At 42.9% G+C, this 21278-nt stretch overlaps 1 protein-coding gene across 2 annotated transcripts in view; it reads left to right on the forward strand.

The window, feature by feature from the left end:
• The window catches only part of fbxw7 (F-box and WD repeat domain containing 7), a 76114-nt gene extending 55156 nt beyond the window's left edge, over nt 1–20958 (forward strand). For both annotated transcript variants that reach the window (XM_010791617.1, XM_010791618.1), the window contains exons 6-11: nt 75–211; nt 852–965; nt 6691–6872; nt 8633–8858; nt 11131–11339; nt 18631–20958. In XM_010791617.1, coding sequence (XP_010789919.1) covers nt 75–211; nt 852–965; nt 6691–6872; nt 8633–8858; nt 11131–11339; nt 18631–18901 — 1139 coding nt within the window. In that variant the 3' untranslated portion in view covers nt 18902–20958. The remainder of the gene's footprint in view (nt 1–74; nt 212–851; nt 966–6690; nt 6873–8632; nt 8859–11130; nt 11340–18630) is intronic.
• Nucleotides 20959–21278: the final 320 nt, after the last annotated feature.

A 21278-nucleotide genomic window follows, 5' to 3' on the forward strand; every position in this document is an offset into this window, starting at 1 on the left:
TGGTTGTACCTGTTTTAAAAATAAACTTTAAGAGGTGAATCGAGTCCAATCTGTTTCCCTCTCTCTCCTCACAGGCATCGATGAGCCTCTGCCCCTTAAGAAGAGGAAAATCGTCAAGCCTGGCTTCACCCACAGCCCCTGGAAGAGTGCCTACATCAGGCAGCACAGAATAGACACCAACTGGAGGAGAGGGGACCTCAAATCACCCAAGGTAGCTTTCCCTCCTTACTCCACAGAGATCTGATATGAAATGGCTTCGAGTCACCGCGGTTGATGGAAAGCTGCTGATAGGCCAGGTCTCTGCAGTATCTTATGTTAAAAGATTGAGCTGCAGCACAGGATTGATCTCTGTCCTTCAGTCTAAAGACTTCATTTGTCTTTTGCCTGTTGAGAAGTTTCACTTAAAGCCTGACCTGCATGCTAGAGCGGCTCTTTAATGTGCCTCATGCTCTTCTGGAAACAGCCGGGGTCGTGTTAGGCCACCGCTGATGTAAATCCATTAGTGTGCTCTTCATACTCCTATGCATAAGAAGTGTGCTCTGTAATGTGCTGAGCTAGCAGTCCTGTGACCCAGTATCACACACACACACACACACACACACACACACACACACACACACACACACACACACACACACACACACACACACACACACACACACACACACACACACACACTGTTTTACACCTGCAGCACTTGATGGCGTCTCCCTCTTATCTCCTGTTTGATGTTCAAAGCACCATTCGTGTCATTGTCAGTCTCAGTTTTTGCTGTGTCACCCTGCATCCCCCCCGTCCTCCGTGTCCTTCTCACTCTCACGTCTCTCTTTGTCTCCCTGTCCCACCTGAAGGTGCTGAAAGGTCACGACGACCACGTGATCACCTGCCTGCAGTTCTGTGGCAACCGCATCGTCAGCGGCTCGGACGACAACACGCTCAAAGTGTGGTCGGCCATCACGGGAAAGGTAAGGGTGCTTTTCTACTTCCTGTTGTTCTTTCTTTGTATCCTAATGGCTCCCTTTTCCTCTGCGCTGCTCTCAGACATGAATGCCCTGAAGACATCTAGTTGCAGTTTAATTAACTTTTCAGACTTGTTGATTTGGAAGTAAAGGAGACACCGTCTTACTTTTGTAAAATGATCTTAGGTATAAGTATGTTCTACTTATAACCATACATGAAAAATGTTGTATTTGGTAGTAAGGCTGAACATAAGGTTTTCTCAATTAATGGATTCGATTTTTGGTCTATAAGATATCAGAAAAATCTTCTTCGCTGTCCCCCAAAACTGAAGAGGATGTCCTCAAATTCAATTGAAGATTTTGAAACCATAACAAATACATATTTTTCAACTTAAATACATCTGTTCAGCTCCCACTAACCTGATAGTTAATTATTATTAGGGATGTCCCGATCACCTTTTTTTGCTCCCGATCATTTGATTTTGACAATTTGCCGATACCGATTTTTCCCGATCCGATCTTTATGCAATGCATTAAGAGGAAAAAAAGCATTCAAGTTGTCCCTTAAGGTTATTTTTTTATTTAAATTGGATATTCTATCCAACATGGATATAGCTTCTTTTTTTCACAGCAGCATTGGATCAGTTCAGTTGTGCAGCATTGGATCAAAACAAAATAAAGCTTATCAGTACTTGTTAGCTTACTGCTACAATTAGACACTGCGCCCTGCCCACTCTGTTGCCAGATTTGAGAGAAATAATCAACCAGGTCTATGAAAACAAGCCCCAAAGAAGCAACACATACATGATGTTGTGTAATTTGAAACCAAAACTAAGGCCTCAGGATGACTTTAAGACTTGAACATGGTCATTTTTGTTTTGTAACATTGAATACAAAATTTTTAAAAAGTATTTATATATAAAAAAAAAATCCCGATCCCCGATTTTTTCCTCCCGATTCCGATCTTTTGAAAATCACGTGATCGGCTCCGATCCCCGATCACGTGATCGGATCGGGACATCTCTAATTATTATAATCATTTCCCCCGTCACATGAACACATCCTCTCTGGATCTGCATTACATTTGGCCGTTCTGCAGACTTGTTACACAGCACATGTCCGTTCGAGGTGTTAGTATTCATAGCTGGGGCCGCTGCAGCCACACAGGCTTTGGCTGCTGCGTGTATTAAAAAGAAAAGCAGTGGTCGGGTTGGAGAGAGGTTCACCGATTGTTGTGAATCCCAGCACCTTCATGCCTCCGTGCTGGACTCCATTGTCAAAAAAAAGCTTCTCTAACTGAAATAATTCCCCTCTAATCGTTTCACTTGAACTGAGCGGATAATAGAGATAATCTTTGGCTATGAAAAATGTAAGAAAGTCTCTCTAGAAGATTTTCTGCATGATCACACTGCAGTAGGTTTCTCTTTCTGTCGAGCACAATAGACCAGAGAGCTTCTCTTTGCTCTAAAGACTCAGTCCAACAGATAGGAAAGTTTCCTTTGAGCCAACTGGTGACTTCATGCATATCAGTCACGGCGTTTGCAGATCCGAACAGATCCGAGTCAAGGTCATGGGATAGGCATGGAGCACGATTCTGCTCTCCCTCACCCACAGACCAACATCTGGACGACAGGTGGTGGAGCTGCAGCTTCAGCATGTCTGCGGTGACTCACATCTCCATCGGCCTCGCTCTGATGCTGTTTGTGAACCACCCTGCATGCAGACCCACGTCACACACGCTCAGTTTATTGTCTGAGGTTTCCACCACGCTAATCCGCCTCAGATGTGTGTGTTTACATTACTCGTGGAGAAGAGATGAGTCTAAATCCTTTTTCTGTTTGGGTGCTGTATGCAGAGCACAACCCCCTCTGAGGATTTAATCTCTTTGCTTCCTTAGCTCTCATCTCCAGAGAGAGATGGAGAGGAACGGCCAATTAAGCCTCTGCGGCCATTTCGGGTGAAGTGGCTGTTGCCAGGAAAACTGTAGAATATAAGAAAACATGGGATTACCAGCAACTGCATTTGCTTCTCCTTCTTTGTCTTCTATAGTCTCTCTGCCACTGTAGTTTAGGCTCGATTGTTACGTTTTCCTGATCCTCAGTTCGTCCAGACCTGTTCCGGCCTATAAAGAGGAAGAGTTTATCTTGTGGCTCCCAGTCTACGGCCAATATCCATTCATCTTGTCCGTTACATTTCAACTCCATAATCGTACTTTTAAAAAGTTTTTTATTTGACTTTCCCCCGTCTTTTACCTCTTAGATTAATCCTCCATCTTCAGACAAAGCCCCAGGTAGTCTTCCATGGCTCAGCCTCTAACGCAGAACTCAGGTCTGACGCAGCATTGGATCAATAAGAGATAGCAGGTGATCAACGGAGACGAAGAAATCTGACGTTAGTCTTTAAAAGCTTTGCTTTTGAAACCTGGAGCCATTAGACTGGAGATGTGGTTATCTTTTCTTTTCTTCTTGCTCTGACGAGATAGTTTATTTGATTTAGGGTCGTTGATTCTTCATCAGAAAGTAGTCAAAGCCATAATAAGTTGGGCGGATTTTAGATTACAAGGTTAAATTGGCTCATACTCCCAGAGATCAGCAGTTACTTATGTTCTTCTTCCTCCAGAGAGAAAGCTTCTTGCTCTGCAGGCGCAGGATTTAAACGGATGGAAAAAGGAATTGGTCACAGCGCAGACTATTTGTGGTAGAAGTAGAGCAGCGTTATCACTTCTTCTCGGCCACTTGTGCTGCTTTTCCTCAAACACTGTGTTCAATTTAGAGCGATCAGCGAGCGATCAAAGAGATTCCCCCTGTGATGGGAACATTTGGGGCGAGTCAAGAGCTGCTGCCTCACTGAGCACCATCCAAATGTGTTCTCATGTTTCTCACAGTAACCCCAACACATCTCTAAACACTGCATCAGATATCATTGAGGCAAGATTGTCCAACAGATTTGTATCAATTCTCTAGTGAAGACCATTTCTTGTTTTCGAGAATTCCTAGTGAGTCATGCATATTTCAGCACAGCAAGCAAAGTGTCCTATCTTACTGATTGGGTTATTTGCATGAACGTGGCTTAATGTTATACATTTCCACCCATTCTCATCAATGCAGGATTGTCAAATCTCCAACACATCGTCTAAAGGTTCGTCTTTGCAGGCGGTTTTTATTCGTTCACATTTAACCCATTGAGTTGAGCCCCTTGCTGTGACTCAATCTGATTTATTGTTGGAGCACATTGTGTGTAACTGCTTCCACCCCTCTGAAAGCACCGGGCCGTTGCTTAGCGATCAGGTGAGACAATGGGGATTTGATTGCGGTGAGAGCATTGCATCAGAGGCTGAACAAACACAATGAGTATGAAATTACAGTGAAATCCAATGAATCTGTTGGAGCCTGCATGTGCACTTCAGGTTTGCGGTCTGGAGGAATTTGGAGGAGCTTGTTTTCCCGCTGGATCAGCGGTTGCCTAGACGTCACTTGAAGGCGCTCTGTCTCTACCTGATGGACCTTTGTCTCCGCGCGTCCTCCAGCTTCAGTGGAAAATGTCAATCTTCCACAAAGCGCCGCTCATCACTTGAAAGGAGGCCGCTGGTTAACAGAGGAGTCCCTGGTGGCGCCTGTCAGCAGATCTAAGATGGCCGACCTGTGGACTGCTGTCAGACCCAGAGAGAGATCTCCTCGGCCACGTGCTTCATCTGCATGGAGACCCCGTTTACCTCTCCTCTTTAGCTAACAGAGATAAGAGATTGCGTTTGGAGCTGTGAACTGAAGAGGAAATAGTTTTTAAAGGATTAGAGATGAGGAAATAACGACTTCAATTGTCAAACAAGGCTGCTTCCAAAGGTTATTTTCATTTACTTTGAATTTATCTCGATTAGTTTACACAATGAAATGTAGGAAAATGTCAATCAGGGATTCCAAAAGCCTAAGATTACGTCCTCAAATGTCTTGTTTCAAACTTAAAGATTTTTAGTTTACTGGCTAAACCATTTATCCGCAATTGCCAATGTGGTCGTTTCAAACTTGATCTAGATTTATGTACAGATCTACTTTGGAGTTGTGGTAATACACTACTGCTTTCAGCCAAGCAGAAACTATTTATCTTACAAGTTCTGGGTAGAAATACTTCAGCAACACCTGCGATCTTTCTCTGTCCTTATAAACAAGCAAAGTGTGAAATTAGTTTGAAAAAGTAACATGTGGTTCGTCCTACAGTATAAACAGAAATGAATTCAGCTGTAGCCTGCATGATCTTTAAATCACGCAACATGACTCCATTATGAGACTTATTGACCTGAGCTAGTTCCTTTTTGAATCTTTGCAAACCATCAGCTTCTGATATTCCTTCTAAGGCAGAGAATGTAAGACCTTTTCAATACAAAGATTAAACCACAGTATGGGACCAGCCCTCTGGCTAAAACACTGGACTTCTCTCCCACCGCCTTTAAAGTAACAGCATTAGATAATGCAAATGTTAAGCATTGCTGGACAACCCTCATGGGTTTTAAAAAAAGGTTAATTAAAAGATTGCAAATCTTCCTTTTCCTCTCAGGGACAGCCTCATTTGATGTTTGTTTCTTAGAGCGATAAAGACTCCTAAGCCCTTCTTTGCGGGTTTTTCTCTGTTCCCACGCCGTGTTGGAGGAGCTCTAATCACTCGCTGAGATTCTGTTTCCACCACTGGCTTCAATTTAGGAGAAGAATGTTGCATCCTTGAGAGTAGGAATGCAATAAACTGCAGGCTTGTGGTTTAGTGTTGTAGAAGAAAAACTAATATGTATCAAAAATGTAGATCAAAATGCACATTGCGCAGTCAGATTATGCACACATCTGCGTTATGAAGTGAAAAAAAGAATTAGCCAGATGTTTTTGCAGCTGCAGTATCATTACTCTCACTGCGGTATGAAGCTAAGAGAAAGGATCAAGGTGATAAAACAAGACTTTTAACAGCGGAGTGAGGTTGATTGTCCGGTCATGCCACATTGGCCCTCAGTTAATGGACTGATTCTCTTTATCACAGGACAGAGAGGAGGAGACGGGCCTCAGCATCGTCTTCCTCGTTCACTCGCTGCAATAAAACCTCACTCCGCCATTCACTGCTCAGCGGCTTATCAGCTGCAGTCAGGGGGTCACATGTCCAACACTTCATGGACACGCTCACTCTGAACCTGACATCACCACGTCCACAGCTCCCCTCTTCTCTCTCCAAAGAATGTAATTGAATTCATTTAGATTAATTACATTTCAAGATAAATTAGAAAATGTGGAGACGCAAATTCAATAGATCAGATTTCCATAACTGCTGTAATCAATAGCTAATCTACCGTCCCTAATGACGATGAATGGACGCATTTTTTTTTCTTTACATTTGAAGAGTTTTGTCAAACGGTTCTGCAAAGAGAGAAAATCGTCCGCTCTCAGACAGATAAGTAAAAGCAATTATAAAAGCTCACGGGGAGATTTTGTGCCAGCACCGCAGCAGCAGGTATTCTTCGGCTGCGTTCCTCTTTCCCACCGAAAAGGTCAAATACATTTCACTTGTCTTTATTCCCCCGAAGGCAATAGGAGGTCACACAGGGGGAAATATGCAAATGTGATTTAACAAGTTTTTAAAGTCAAAAATGTATGAATGAAAGGACTCTGAATGTCTTTGAAACTAACTTTTCTAACATCCCCCCCTCTGTGTTAGCAGGGAGAAATATGCTGATCAAGACTTGTTCTCTTTATTTCCGCAGTGTTTGCGCACGTTGGTGGGTCACACCGGGGGCGTGTGGTCATCCCAGATGCGAGACAACATTATTATCAGCGGCTCCACTGATCGCACACTCAAGGTCTGGAACGCAGAGACAGGAGAATGTATCCACACCCTCTATGGGCATACCTCAACCGTGCGCTGCATGCACCTACATGAGAAACGGTATGGAGCCCTCTCAGTGTTCAGCCATAAATGTAGTCTGACTTAAACATGTGGACTTTTGGAGTGTTTTCAGCACCATAGAGCTTTTGAAATCATGCAAATGCAGCCAACAGATATAGAGCTGAAACAATAAGTTGATTAATTGATGAGTTAATCAGCAAAATATTCTGTTTCAACCTTTTGATAATGGATTTTTTTTTTAAAGCAAAAATGCTTAACATCCCCTAGTTCCAGCTTCTCAAGTGTGTGGGGATTTGCTGCCCTTATTATTTTATGTGACATTAAACCAAATATTTAATATAAAAAGAGTTTTTCCTCTTGGTCACGCAGAACAAGCAGTTCAGGATGTCAATATGAGCTTCAGGAAATGTTGATTATTCCCTTTTTTCTGAACCAAGCTAATTATCGGTTAACTGAGAAAATAATAAGATTATGGATATGCTTGTCAAGTTGCAGCCTTAAATACATCCGTTAAATATGCTACTCAGTTAGCTTTACAAACTATTTAGTAGCAAACAATCACACATCTTAAATGCCTATTGGTAAAAAGTTATTATATTTAGCTAAATCTGCTTTTTCCCCTCACTTACCCAGTTAATAGTTGGATCTATCACTCATGTCTGTGCAGTGAAGCTGTTGCTAAAAAAACAGTAAGTGTAGCTTAGCGAAAAAAGCCGTAAACAAAGGGAAATAGCCAGACTAACTGTACAAGAGAAACATTTCCTAAGCTCACAAAATAACACATTATATCTTGTTTTTATTCGTCTAAGAACAACAGTCTTCTAACCTTCAGAAAGAAAGCTTGAAAGTATTCAGACTTTTCCTTGACTTTGCTCTGTTATTATTAGAAACACGCCTGACTTAACAGTGACCCCACGGAGGAAAAGAGCATCTCAGTGAGAGGACAGTATCTATGAAAGTGAGCATGTGGTCTCATAGTGATTCAATAGACCCTGCGAGACGTCTTAAGTGAAGCGCTGCTCACTCTTTCTCTCTGCGTTACACTCCGGAGACTCGGAGTGCTCTTTGCGCCTTAGGGCCACCGAGGTTTTTGTGTAGCATTTGATTACTCACTGAGCTGCAGGCGGACAGTGAACAACATGTTGAAGGCTTCCATCTATGCAGCGCCGTGAGGCTTTAAAAAAAAAACAAAGAGTATGTTCTGTGTTTATTACAGTATGTTTTTTGAAAAGAGGTAATTCTGGAGGATCGTCTGTCTCTGACGGAGATAAAGGGAAGCTGTGTAAGCGACCAGATTTTAATGTTTAATTTTTCTCTCATAAAAAAACTAGTATAGTATCCTTGGTACAAACTCTCCCTCAAGTCATAATATTAAAAAAAGAAAAAAAAGTGATACTTCAGTAGCAATCTTCCCCAAAGGGAGTTTCCCTTTCTATAACCCATAATATATCCTTCCTGTTTCCACCCTGGGTGCAGAAGCTGCTGCAGGGCGGCTGTTGGAGTTAAATGGGTGTTATTGTACCTTCAAGTATGAACATGAATGTGACGCTGTAGGTTACTCTGTGACAGAAAGTGAAAGAAAATGTCCATACCGTCCTCATTATTCTGTCAAAGCAACTGACACGGTATGAATGGACATTTTGTGAAGATTATGAATATCATCCTAAAGAATATGTAACATAATGAAGGTGAAGACTTAAGGATAGTTTTAAACCTTTGTTGTTGCACCCTGCCTCATTACCCTGACTGTCTCTTAATCAACCACACCCACCTGACTCCCTCTCTCTGGCTCCTCTCAGGGTGGTCAGTGGCTCTCGTGACGCCACGCTACGCGTCTGGGACATTGAGACCGGTCAGTGTTTACACGTCCTCATGGGCCACGTGGCGGCGGTGCGCTGCGTGCAGTACGACGGGCGGCGGGTGGTCAGCGGTGCCTACGACTTCATGGTCAAAGTGTGGGACCCCGAGACGGAGACCTGCCTCCACACGCTGCAGGGCCACACCAACAGAGTGTACTCCTTACAGGTGAGGTCACACACAGTCGGTGGAGGGGCTAAACATACTCTGGATGTTGTTTTCAGCATTTTTACATAAAAAGGTGACATGTTTTGCTCAGGTTTAGTTCGATATTTTGCATTTCTACTTGAACATATTTACATGCTCTTTTGTTAAAAATAATTTCTCATACCGTCTTTCTGAGCATACTCTTTTCCCTCTCTGTCCAACTCACATCTTTATAGTCTCTTTAAGCCCACCTACTTAAAAAAGCCCAGTCTTGCTTGCGATTCAAATGTGGTTCAGCTTGACAAAGTTAGTTCTTATATTCATTTCAAGGTTGAACCTTTACTTTCTGCATTAGGACATACAGCAGGCTTGAGTTGCACCAGCCATTCCTAAATCCAATTTGTATGTAAAGTTCTTCCACAGGCTTTAAAAAGTAGCAACTTAAAAGGAGTAATTTGATTTAAAAAAAAGGGTTGCACCATTAAAGTTGAGCTGCAGAGAAAGGAGCAGTGACACCAGAGCGTGGACATTGGTTTTAGAAACCGTCACACCCCTAGCTGAACTTTATGTACGATTATTCAGTTATTTTAAATACTTCCCTTTTGTGCTCAGTTAGTTGCTTTGCCAAAGTGGCACACTAACAGCCATGAAGTCAATCTAGTAGGGGTGTAACGGTTCACAAACATTTCGGTTCGGTACGTAACTCGGTTTTTAGGTCACGGTTTGGTTCGGTACGTTTTCGGTACAGCAGAAAAAATTATCACAAAACATAACATATTTTTTGTTTTTTTTGAATTATTATTAAACTGTGAATAATGTATTCACTCAAATAAATACAAAATATAATAAAACAAACATTAAGGTGCAGCATTTCGATGAACTGAAATAATCTGTATTTGAACTTTACTGTACTAGTACCTAAGCAGCCAGTTTGACATTATGACTTGCTTGTAGGGGTGTAACGGCAGTGTTTCCCCTATATACAAATAGTGGCGGCGCAGCGCCGCTGCTGAAATATGAGCGCCGCTGCTAGGGGGTGCCAGCCAGGTTTTTTTTTTTCTTAAAATAATAATAAGTGGCGACCCTTTTTCATTTTTGATTGTTATGTGGATTTGTAGTATTTGTGTTACTGTCTGTTCAATAAAGGTGTATTTTTGCTAAATCTTGAGACATTGCCCCGGACCCCCCTAGAGGATGTGACGTCCACCCCCCAATTCAAACATGTTCATACAATACTGAATACATTTGAAGCCATTTTGACGTCTATTACCTATGTCAATAAGTTTTTGCATTTGTCTTTTGTAAAGATTTTTCATTTATTCTTTACACATAAAATGTCACCTAAAATCTCACCTAGGGCAGCAAATTGTCTAGAACCGGCCCTGGTACTAGGCCTCAAGAGCCTTTCTTGTGCTGACACATAGAAACAAATTGGCGGGGCGCACTTCGCACGCGCGCACACTAAAACATTCCACGTGCTCCGCGCTCACATTATGCTGGGCCCACATGCCTTAGCACCGCTGCTATGACTCCATCCTAGGGGAAACACTGAACGGTACACGTACCCGTACCGAATAATTTCGGTTCGGTACACGTGTGTACCGAAGTGTACCGAACGAATATAACGTTAAACGTAACAAATTGAGAACGTGAACAACTTTTTGGAAGTAATCTCAGGTGCTGCGTCGCAGCATTCAGAGTAATTTGCTCACATTGGGTTCAACGCGTCATAGAGCGACCAAGTCATTTCATTGGACGGGAGGCATACTGACCAGCTCTCATAGTATGCCTCTCGTCCAATTAAATGACGTGTAATGTACGGGTACCGTTACACCCCTACAATCTAATCTGATCAATTTCTATCTCCATCTTGCTTATGTTTTTATACTGATTTTGAAAGATTGAATGTATCCTCTCTAAACGTGTGGGTGTGTCTGTGGTGGTTTTAAAACACATCCCCCTGTGTCCTCTAAATGTCCTCTCACCCACTCTGTGTGATTACGCTGCACTTTCAGTGTGTGCCATCACCCTTTAGAGAGGAGGCAGTTTACTGCTCAGATAGATTGGTTTCTGTATCCCGCTGCATCGTTATGCTTTAAAAAGGTTGATGCTCTACTATTGGGCACGAAGCTCACAGATCAATACAATTCATTCATTTCAATGACTTTAATCTTAAGTTTGTTAATAGGAAAGAAGAATACTGTGTAGGTAGATACAGCCAAAGCGAGAGTTAAAAAACATTCAGCATGCTTTTAGGGATAAAGTTTGAACTTGTATCTCCTCTTTATTCTAGTTTGATGGGATCCACGTGGTGAGCGGCTCTTTAGACACGTCCATAAGGGTCTGGGACGTGGAGACGGGGAACTGCATCCACACACTAACAGGACATCAGTCCCTCACCAGCGGCATGGAGCTCAAAGACAACATCCTGGTCTCAGGCAACGCTGACTCCACTGTCAAGATCTGGGACATCAAGACGGGCCAGTGCCTGCAGACCCTGCAAGCAACGGCCTGAGTCTGCCCCCCCCCCAGGATGTTACATCAGCCATGTTTAGCGTAGCTAGAAAAGTGTAAAGTTTCTCACAAATTCAAGGTATTTGTCTATTTCACACAATGAATGTGGCAAAATAAGTGTAATTGTGTATGTAAATGTCTCCAAATGTTTAACATCGGGAGCCTAAAATACATTTTCTATCTTAGCTGGAAGTAAAGTAGAACTTATTTGCTCACCGTCCTCATTAAGTAACTCATTAACTGTTTCACTGCGGAAAGGTTAAAATGGTTGAAACCAAGACACAATAATAGTTTTTTTCAATGTGTACAGCAGGAGCGTGTTATCTACTACGTTTATGGTGAATCTGACAAGAATGCTCATTACAGTGCTGTGAACAGATGAGGGGGCGATGTTATACTGCATTTACTTGTGATTGAATTTGCTGCTGTTTCGGTAACAAAACAAATTGAAAAGCTGTAAATCTCTACATTTGAGACACTGAAAATATCATTTCTGCCATTTTCGCATTAAAATAACCATGTTAAGGATAAATCAGTTATCAAATTGTAGTCACAGATTGGTCGATTGTGGATTGGTGCAACTCCAGTTTTTTATTTAGCAAGTTACAGGAAGTGGTGACAGGCTGCAGAACCACTGCAGTGTAGAAATGTTGTGATAACATCCAAAAGCACATTAGAGGGAAGTTTAAAAATGACATTCCAATTAAAACCGTGTGTGTGGGGCAGACACCTAGTGGCCCCCTGTTCCTGATCACACTCTTGTCTCCTTTGTGTCTGTTTGAATAGTTTAAACTCCATTAGCAGCGGCACTGGTGCCTCACAGGAAGTTGAAAATCCTTCTCTGAATAGCAGCAGCCACCAGCGCCCCGCCCCTAAATGCCCTCATTAGAAAACTACAGCCGTGCGTCCTGGTCCCACAAATACCAACACACACCCCCACCCAACAAAAGGATGCCCCTGTGGGAGTCTGGAGAGAGAGAGAGGGAGGGATCAGGGTGTGTGTGTCTTGTGAAGAGGGGTGATTACAGTGAAGGGATGAAGGCCTGGGGACTTTGTAGGTCGCATAATTAGGTCAGCGGACAATTTCTGTGATTCATTAGCGAGTTTTGATAAAACAATGGGCTGAAACAAGGTCGTCACTGTCGGCTGAAGAGGCTGGAGGTAATGATGGAGGGGCCTTTGTTATGGTGATGCAGGGTGTTGGGGGGGGAGGGGGAGGGTGCAGAGCAACATTGTTTACTTGATAAATAACAGGATTTAACGAACTGGTGCAGAAATGGAAAGTATGGGAATGCATTTTCTCTGCAAATGATTAGGTAAAGGAATTGTATGTGTCTAAATTAAATGGCAGTTATAGCAACGTCAAGTTAAAAACAACACAAAGTAGTTCATTTGCCAGCGCTTGATTCTGTGCTTGTTGTGCTAATTGATTAAATTAAGATATCATTTCCCAGCCCTTAGGGAGATGTTAAGTGGCTGCACACGTACAGTCACAAATAAAGTCACCTCAGTGAAGGCAGTAACAGCCGCCATCTTCACTCAGAGCGTGGCCTCCTGCCAGCAGACGGGGGTGACGCTGCTTAGCCTCCCTGACAGTGATAGGCCTGAAGCCCGCTGCAGTACACAGGGAGAGCTGAGAGAACTGCCACCTTCTCACAGGCTCATCTAATTATCATTTCAAATACACACATCCACGTCTCTACCCACTATAGTACTTAAAGGGGACCTATCATGCAAAATGCACTTTTTTATGTCTTTTATACATAAATATGTGTCCCCGGTGCGTCGGGGAACTCACGCAGCGTCAGAAAATAAAACCCTTTCTCTTTTCCTCCGTACCCACATCTTTTAAAAACGGGGTACACGAGCGGATACAGATTTCCATCCGACGAAATCGGCGGCGGACCCACAGAGAGTTGCTAACAGAAACAATGCCTGACGTGTTTTGGACGTAATCTCGCCTTTGTTTACATTAGCAAGCCTCGCTAACACTCAGAGCTAACCTGTACTGAAGAGCCCATGTGTTTAAAAAGCAGGAAATAAAAAAAGGAACTCACTTTGTGATAAACCCGCAAGAGAAAAAGCATTTGAGCCCCATACTGTTTCAGAAATAATCCTTGATGTGGTTTAGAACAGGGTGGCGTTTTATCACAGCAGAATGTAACTTTATCTCCAGTAGAATTCTGATCAGGCATTAGCTCCGCCTCCTCTAACAGCTGGTATAGAGGGGTATGAGCAANGAGGACTCTTTAAAGTAGAGACACTACATACTGATATACACCTGAACATCAGCAGGAGAGGACTCTTTAAAGTAGAGACACTACATACTGATATACACCTGAACATCAGCAGGAGAGGACTCTTTAAAGTAGAGACACTACATACTGATATACACCTGAACATCAGCAGGAGAGGACTCTTTAAAGTAGAGACACTACATACTGATATACACCTGAACATCAGCAGGAGAGAACTCTTTAAAGTAGAGACACTACATACTGATAAACACCTTTAAATGTGCACTATATGTCCTCTTTAAGAAAGTTTAGTTGTCTCAAGATCATAAGAAACCTATTCTGTTCTTTTAAATAAAATAATTGTTTCTCAAGATCACAAAACTTGTCAAGATAGACATAATTAATTCACAAGTAATTGTATAATGCCTATAACCTTTCTTTTTGATATCTTGGAGTAATGACATGAATAACTTGTGATCTCAACATGGGAAAACAGACAATATAAAATGTTTGAATTATGTTTTTTAATGGCTTCCATAATGTCATCCCCTAGTTAACATGATTCCCTTTTGTCATCATTACCAAAAAAAAAGCTATTACCACTGCAGTCCAAGTTAATCTTTTAAGAAAACATCAATTACATTCTATAATAGAGAAACTCATCCTGAGAGAGGACGGAGAATTCTCTGCTCAATCATCCTAAATATCTTTTCTGCTCTTCACCCCGTCCCATTTCCTCTCTTCTCCTCCCCTTCCCCTTCTTCTGGAGATCCACATTGGACTTGATGAGGATTGGGACTTCATTACAGGCTTGCTAGGAATTATTATGGGCTGTAATTGGCCCTCCAGTCCCATAGGAGGCGCCCTGAGGTTTTGTTTCTGGCCCAGGTTGAAGCCTTTACACTTCTGAGGTCTGACTTTAACCCAGCAGCATTCCCATTCATCCCAAAGTCCAACAAGCTCCTTCTGGGATCGTTGGATTCTTCAGAATTTCCAACAGATGCCGTTGAAGTGCCTTTCACACCAGCGCTTTTCCGGTTGAGCTCCGGTTTCCCTTTTCTGCTCCCGCTTTGTTCACACCACACAGAGCCGGGGTGGTGCTGCGTCATTGGCTCATCGCTTGCGTCATGACGTAACCGTTTACGTGCCTGCTTCATAAAAGCCAAACCGCGCGGAAATCCCTCACATCGACAACAACAACAATGGCCGATTTTATTGAAGTGCTGTTCGCTTTGGTTATGCTCTTACGAAACGAAATGGAAGGCATGGGACGACTTCACTTGGAACTTTACAAACATCACATGCGAAATTCAAGACTTCTTTGCGGGCATTTTGTTATTGTTCAGGAGGTTGATCCCGCCCATGCCCATGCCCCTGCCCCCGCCTCTTAGCTCCGGAGTCTTGCTTCTAGACCGACAATTTTTTGGAGCTGGAAACGAACCGGATCCCGGAGCTAGGAGGCGGCGGTGTGAAGAGGAAAAACCGGTACTTTTCAGGCTCTAGCTCCGAGCCGGCCCTGAACGCGCGTTGGTGTGAAAGGGGCATTATAGTCCTACTCGTAAAGCCGGTTGATTGAAATCTTTATGTTCCATAATCACGAGTTAATTACCATTTGTTAATGACTTCTCGGATGCTAATTGAGGCGCTGTTTACAGCACAGGGAGCTAAAGCTTTATAAATCATGCCGTCCTGTCAGAGTGACTGATAATCATCCTACAGATCACTGAAAACATTTCTGAAGCGTTCCCAAATCTTCCCCTCATTACAGATACCGCTGTCTCCTCTCTCATTGGAGCGGTCTGAATGTGATCTCAGGGAGAAAAAAACAACAAAACAAAAAAAAACCTTGATTGCTAATTGAAAAATTAGAAAGTCAATGAGAGGCTGCAGATCTAATTAAAGTGGAATTGAATGGAGGGTCTTGTGTTGCAGACTCGATTTGCTCTCTCCAGTTTCTAATCTCCTCCGGGCTCTGATTTGCCTGGTGAGCGAATGCAGCGCTCCTCCTCTGTGTGTTGCTGGAATGCAATTGGCTTTGTCCTGCCGTCGCCATCGGACAGATTGATTTGGATTCAATCACGCTGCCTTTCCCCGACGCTGAGGGAAATAATAATGTGAAGTCATTACGTGCATGGGAAGTCTCCAAACAAAGACAGACCTGTGTATCCCCCCCCCTCACACACACCTCCAGAGACCCATGTGGATTTCTAATTCAGGCCTGAAGCTTACAAGAGTGTGCACCTCGGACGTCTTATTTAAACACCTCACCGTTATTCTTTAAGGGATTGATGGCAAAATGAAGATGTCACTCATGACAAACTGGTGTGTGTGCCGGAGCCTCCGCTCATCCGTTATGTTGTCACGATGTGTCTGCCTCACATCTATAACACTGTGGCCTCCACCAACACTGTTTACCTCTTAGTGTACCTCATGGAAAGAAGTGGTTAATTATAAATAACAACAGCCTGCAGCGGAGCCATGTAATTAATGGAAGTGCCCGGGTCGTGATGCATGAGAGCCCAACACAGCGGGGGGTCTTCAAACAGCTGTGTGAAAAATGGACACGAACTGTAATCTATAGCTTTCTTCTGCTTCATTGTGTGTCTTAATGTAATATGTTATAGGGTTTTATGGGAACTGCTGACTGCGGCAGTTTTTTTCTTCTCGTCTGCTCTAAGCGTTTTCCCTGCCTCTTGGCGACAGATCCGGGAAAATGATTGATTGAGCGTTGTGTTTCTGAAAAGATGGAAAACAAGACACTCATCAAACCCAGAGAGGCTGCAGTATCTCTCAGTAGATGAGGATACTCTCGGATATTGGATAAACATTCATAAGGCTGTGGTTGGTATCAAAATCATAAACTTTTTATGAGAAAATCATTCATAGTTTTGCTCGTAAATTCTATTTTTGAAACAGTTAAAAAAAAATTTTAAATCAATGTTCTAGTCCATTTCTACAATCACACTGAGATACAAAACTAAAGGCATGTTTGCTTAAAAAACAGCGTGGTGCGCCTTTGTGCATGTTCGGAAAACTATGTATTCAAGCGGACATTAAAGGGCACCTATCATGCAAAATGCACTTTTTGATGTATTTTATACATAAATATGTCCCCGGTGCGTCGGGGAACTCACGCAGCGCCACAAAATAAAACCCTTTCTCTTTTCCTCCGTACCCACATCTTTTAAAAACGGGGGAACAACGAGCGGATACAGATTTGCTGCAGATATGACGTAATTTCGGATTGGTGGAGCTACAGAGAGTTGCTATCAGAAACAATGCCTGACGTGTTTTGGACGTAATCTCGTCTTTGTTTACATTAGCAAGCCTCGCTAACACTCAGAGCTAACCTGTACTGGAGAGCACGTGTTGAAAAAGCAGGAAATAAAAAAAGGAAAGAGAAAACCTGTAAGAGAAAAAGCATTTGAGCTCCAGACTGTTTCATAAATAATCCTTGATGTGGTTTAGAACATGATGGCGTTTTATCACAGCAGAATTTAACTTTATCTCCGGAAGAATTCTGATCAGGCATTAGCCCCGCCTCCTCTTTTTTATATGATATGAGGGATTTCTAAAATGCATGATCTGTTTGTATTTTGAGCAAAACACATCATAGACATGTTTTTATATATTTTTATATATCTGAGATCCATAATATATGCCTAAGAATAGCATGATAGGTGGACTTTAAAACAATTCCTGGAAAATGGTAAATGTGTTTTCATTCAAGCAGAATTAATGAATAAATAAGAAAAAAAAATATTATTTTTAGTTTTCAGTTCATTTCTCAAATCTGTTTGGTTAAGCTTTTAGGGTCCCATCTTTGAATTNCAGGCTCATCTAATTATCATTTCAAATACACACATCCACGTCTCTACCCACTATAGTACTTAAAGGGGACCTATCATGCAAAATGCACTTTTTTATGTCTTTTATACATAAATATGTGTCCCCGGTGCGTCGGGGAACTCACGCAGCGTCAGAAAATAAAACCCTTTCTCTTTTCCTCCGTACCCACATCTTTTAAAAACGGGGGAACAACGAGTGGATACAGATTTGCTGCCGACATGACGACAAATCGGCGGCGGACCCACAGAGAGTTGCCAACAGAAACAATGCCTGACGTGTTTTGGACGTAATCTCGTCTTTGTTTACATTAGCAAGCCTCGCTAACACTCAGAGCTAACCTGTACTGAAGAGCCCATGTGTTTAAAAAGCAGGAAATAAAAAAAGGAACTCACTTTGTGATAAACCCGCAAGAGAAAAAGCATTTGAGCCCCATACTGTTTCAGAAATAATCCTTGATGTGGTTTAGAACAGGGTGGCGTTTTATCACAGCAGAATTTAACTTTATCTCCGGTAGAATTCTGATCAGGCATTAGCTCCGCCTCCTCTTTCTTTTTTTTCTTTTTTTTCAAGCTAAGGACCCAATATCCGTGTTTTTCTAACAGGGCTGCAAAAGAGGGGTATGAGCAGTATGAGGCATGGCTACAATGGGTGATCTGTTCAGACATGTTTTGTATGGGTATGGCCCTACAATATATTTTTCCAATATAGCATGATAGGTCCACTTTAACTACAAATGGCTGTTTCCTGGACGAAAAGTGGAAGTAGAAAGCCTCTCGTAGCTTAAAGGGTCCAAAACAAATTAAAAGGATGTATGATGAGTCCATCTGCTCTTTGGCGACCTCCTCTTGGGTGGAGGTGATAACAATTTTTAACGAAAATGTTGAAACAAGGAATTCCCCTCACTTTCTGAGTAAATGTTGTATAAAATTGTAGTATTTGAAAGCAAATGATCTAGAAAAAAAAAAGAAAACTCAAAGTGTGATTGAAAATGCACACTAACAGTGGACGTGATCGTGGAGAAGTAAACAATCTGTTATTTTCACAAAAGTAATAGCCGCCGTTAATCATCACAGAAAGCGCAGGAAACATTTAGCTGAGGTTCTAAATATAGAACATCATAATATATTCCTCTATTGAGAATGCATGTAAATCCTCTCTCCACATCCCTCTAACCGCCCGTGTCTTTGTGTTTCAGGCCCCCACAAGCACCAGAGCGCCGTGACGTGCCTCCAGTTCAACAAGAACTTTGTGATCACCAGCTCGGACGACGGCACGGTCAAACTGTGGGACCTGAAGACGGGCGAGTTCATCAGGAACCTGGTGACGCTGGAGAGCGGCGGCAGCGGGGGGGTGGTGTGGCGCATCCGGGCCTCCAACACCAAGCTGGTGTGTGCGGTGGGCAGCCGCAACGGCACGGAGGAGACCAAGCTGCTGGTGCTGGACTTTGACGTGGACATGAAGTGAGGCGGGGGGGAAGAGAGCGAGCCACGAGAGGGAGTGGGAGGTGAGGCCGAGAGAGAGAGGAGGGCCACAACTCTTCATCCAAATCTACCAACACCACCGCTGACCTCCACCATCATCTCCCCGTCCCCCTCTGGGCAAATGTTACTGACCAAGCCTCTGACCCCTCACACGTGTTCAGCCCCCGCTCTGAGCCCCTGCCACCGATACATGGTGGAGCTGGAGGGGGGTCCGGCTGGAAATGGGGCGAAGGAGAAGGAAGAAAAGGAACGACTGACGACGACTGAACTCTTTGAAGTGACTCTCAACCCTTTCGGTCTGGGGTCCGCTTCGCACAGAGACTTGGTTTCGCTCAAGCCTGACAGATTTTGAGATGTACAGAGATATATTATTTTTTAAAGCCCCCCACCTCACAACCCCCTCCCATCAGTGCGCGCCCACACACACATACACTCAAACGGCCAAGTGGAAGTCATTGTAGGAGAAGGCAGAGGAAGGTGGAGACGTTTTAAAGTAGATTTCCGCTCAGCTCCACCTGCAGAGAGCTGTAAACAGGTCTCTCACTCCGTTCTCTCTGCACCCGGTTTCTATCGTTTCTTTACAGTATCGCACACAACCACAACTGTGAATTTCAATACGTGCTTGGTTTATCATATGAAAGGGGTTTCTTTAATGTTGTTTTTTTTCTTCTTTCTTTGCGGTTGCCAACAGCAACAAATCCCAGTATTAGAAACCTACCCGGTTTAGGTTTGCTGTCATTATGTCACAAAGGTTTTTTTTTTTCCTCTTTTTAATCGAGTTGTTTGTTCTTCCTTTCTGTTTTCCACATACCTTGGTTCAGAGCTCTGCCTCCACACAAACATCTACGCTGTCCAGAGTTTAGTCTGGGGGGGTGGGGGTGTTTCCCTCGGTGCCAGAGCTGTGACTGGAGGAAGTGAAGCTCCAAGCGCTGAGGATTAATGACCCGACCCCCCCCGAGCCCCTTCCCCCTCTAATGTTTTCTCCCAGTGGCCAAACTGTATTTATGCTGCTAGATAAATAGAAAAAGAGAGATGGAACTTTTACTTGCTGTGACGTTTTAGTCCCAGGCAAAATTCCAAATTGAACTCTTATATGTTTGGACTTAAAGAAACAAAAGATCACAAAAGATAACATCTGACATTTTAGTTTTGTTTGTTTGTTTTTGCCACTTGAGCCAAACGTGCCTCTACGAGGCTGAGCGGAGGGAGCGTGTCGGACAGATTCTGACAGGATGCCCGCAGAGAGGAAACCAAGGGGATGTACACTGTTGGTGCGTGTGCGTGCGTGCATGAGTGCGTGTGTTAGCGTGTTAACGGGCAACTTGTAAACACATTCCTTGGGACAACGCTCTTTCAGCCTGGTCTCTGGGGAAATGTACAAATGTTGTGTGGACTGGCAAAGAAAAAAAACTAGCATCGATTTTAACATGTGAATGAGAGACCTGTCCGTATCCGTGCGTGAGTGTTGTTCATTCAAAGATGTCTGAAGCAACAGAGGAGACCGTCACGAGCTCCGCTGAGAGGTGGAGCTGCCAGGAGTCTAAGTGTTACATGTGTTGCAGATGAAATCACTGCCTCCAGGATTCTCAGTGGGGGAAAATAAAAACACAAAAGGCAACAAACAGAAACATTGTAGCCAAATGAAAAATCGTCTCAATCTCCAAGAGTCACAACTCAAGCTGAACTGTGAAAGTGGTATAACACTGTATATTAAAAAAGAAAACAATCTTGCTCTATCTCCTCTCGTTGTTTTCTCCATCTGTTTTAATTTATGATCTGGTTTGAGAAATCAGATTTGTTGCAGGTGTTTTATTTTTTCAGTTCATGTAAACTGCCTGGCAAAAAAGAAAACGGACAGAAAAAACCTTAAAAGGGATTGTGTATTTGTTTGATTCACTTAGAATTTTATTTTCTTATAACTTAAGTGCAATAAAATGTGGGTTTTTCTTTTTTCATTTCAAGCATATCAGTTGTCTGTTTTTGTTACCTGTGTGAAGGCATCTTATATGTTCAATAAAGCAAATTATTTGGTTAATTACATCCAAGAGGCAATACTTTGAACATCCACTGCAGTGCAGGATTTCTAGATCTGATTCATCTCAGGAAAGCTTCTGTGTGATGGACCTTCATGTTGTTAAAAACCAGGTAATGACTTCATCAGTTTGGGTACGCCTAACAGCAGGTCTACTCGTCCTGGTTTAAAGGAAGTTGTTGTTTTACTTTAAAGGTCTTTTTTTTTTTCTACCGAAGAGGTTGTGGTTCTTGTCCACTCTGGTTTATTTAAATCACCCAATATGTTGCATACGTTCTCAAAGATCCCAATTTAGACTTGGCTCTGCCTCTCGCATTCGTCACACGAT

Source organism: Notothenia coriiceps, unplaced genomic scaffold (assembly GCF_000735185.1).
Source record: "Notothenia coriiceps isolate Sejong01 unplaced genomic scaffold, NC01 NC01_scaffold00035581, whole genome shotgun sequence".
Classification (NCBI taxonomy): Eukaryota; Metazoa; Chordata; class Actinopteri; order Perciformes; family Nototheniidae; genus Notothenia; species Notothenia coriiceps.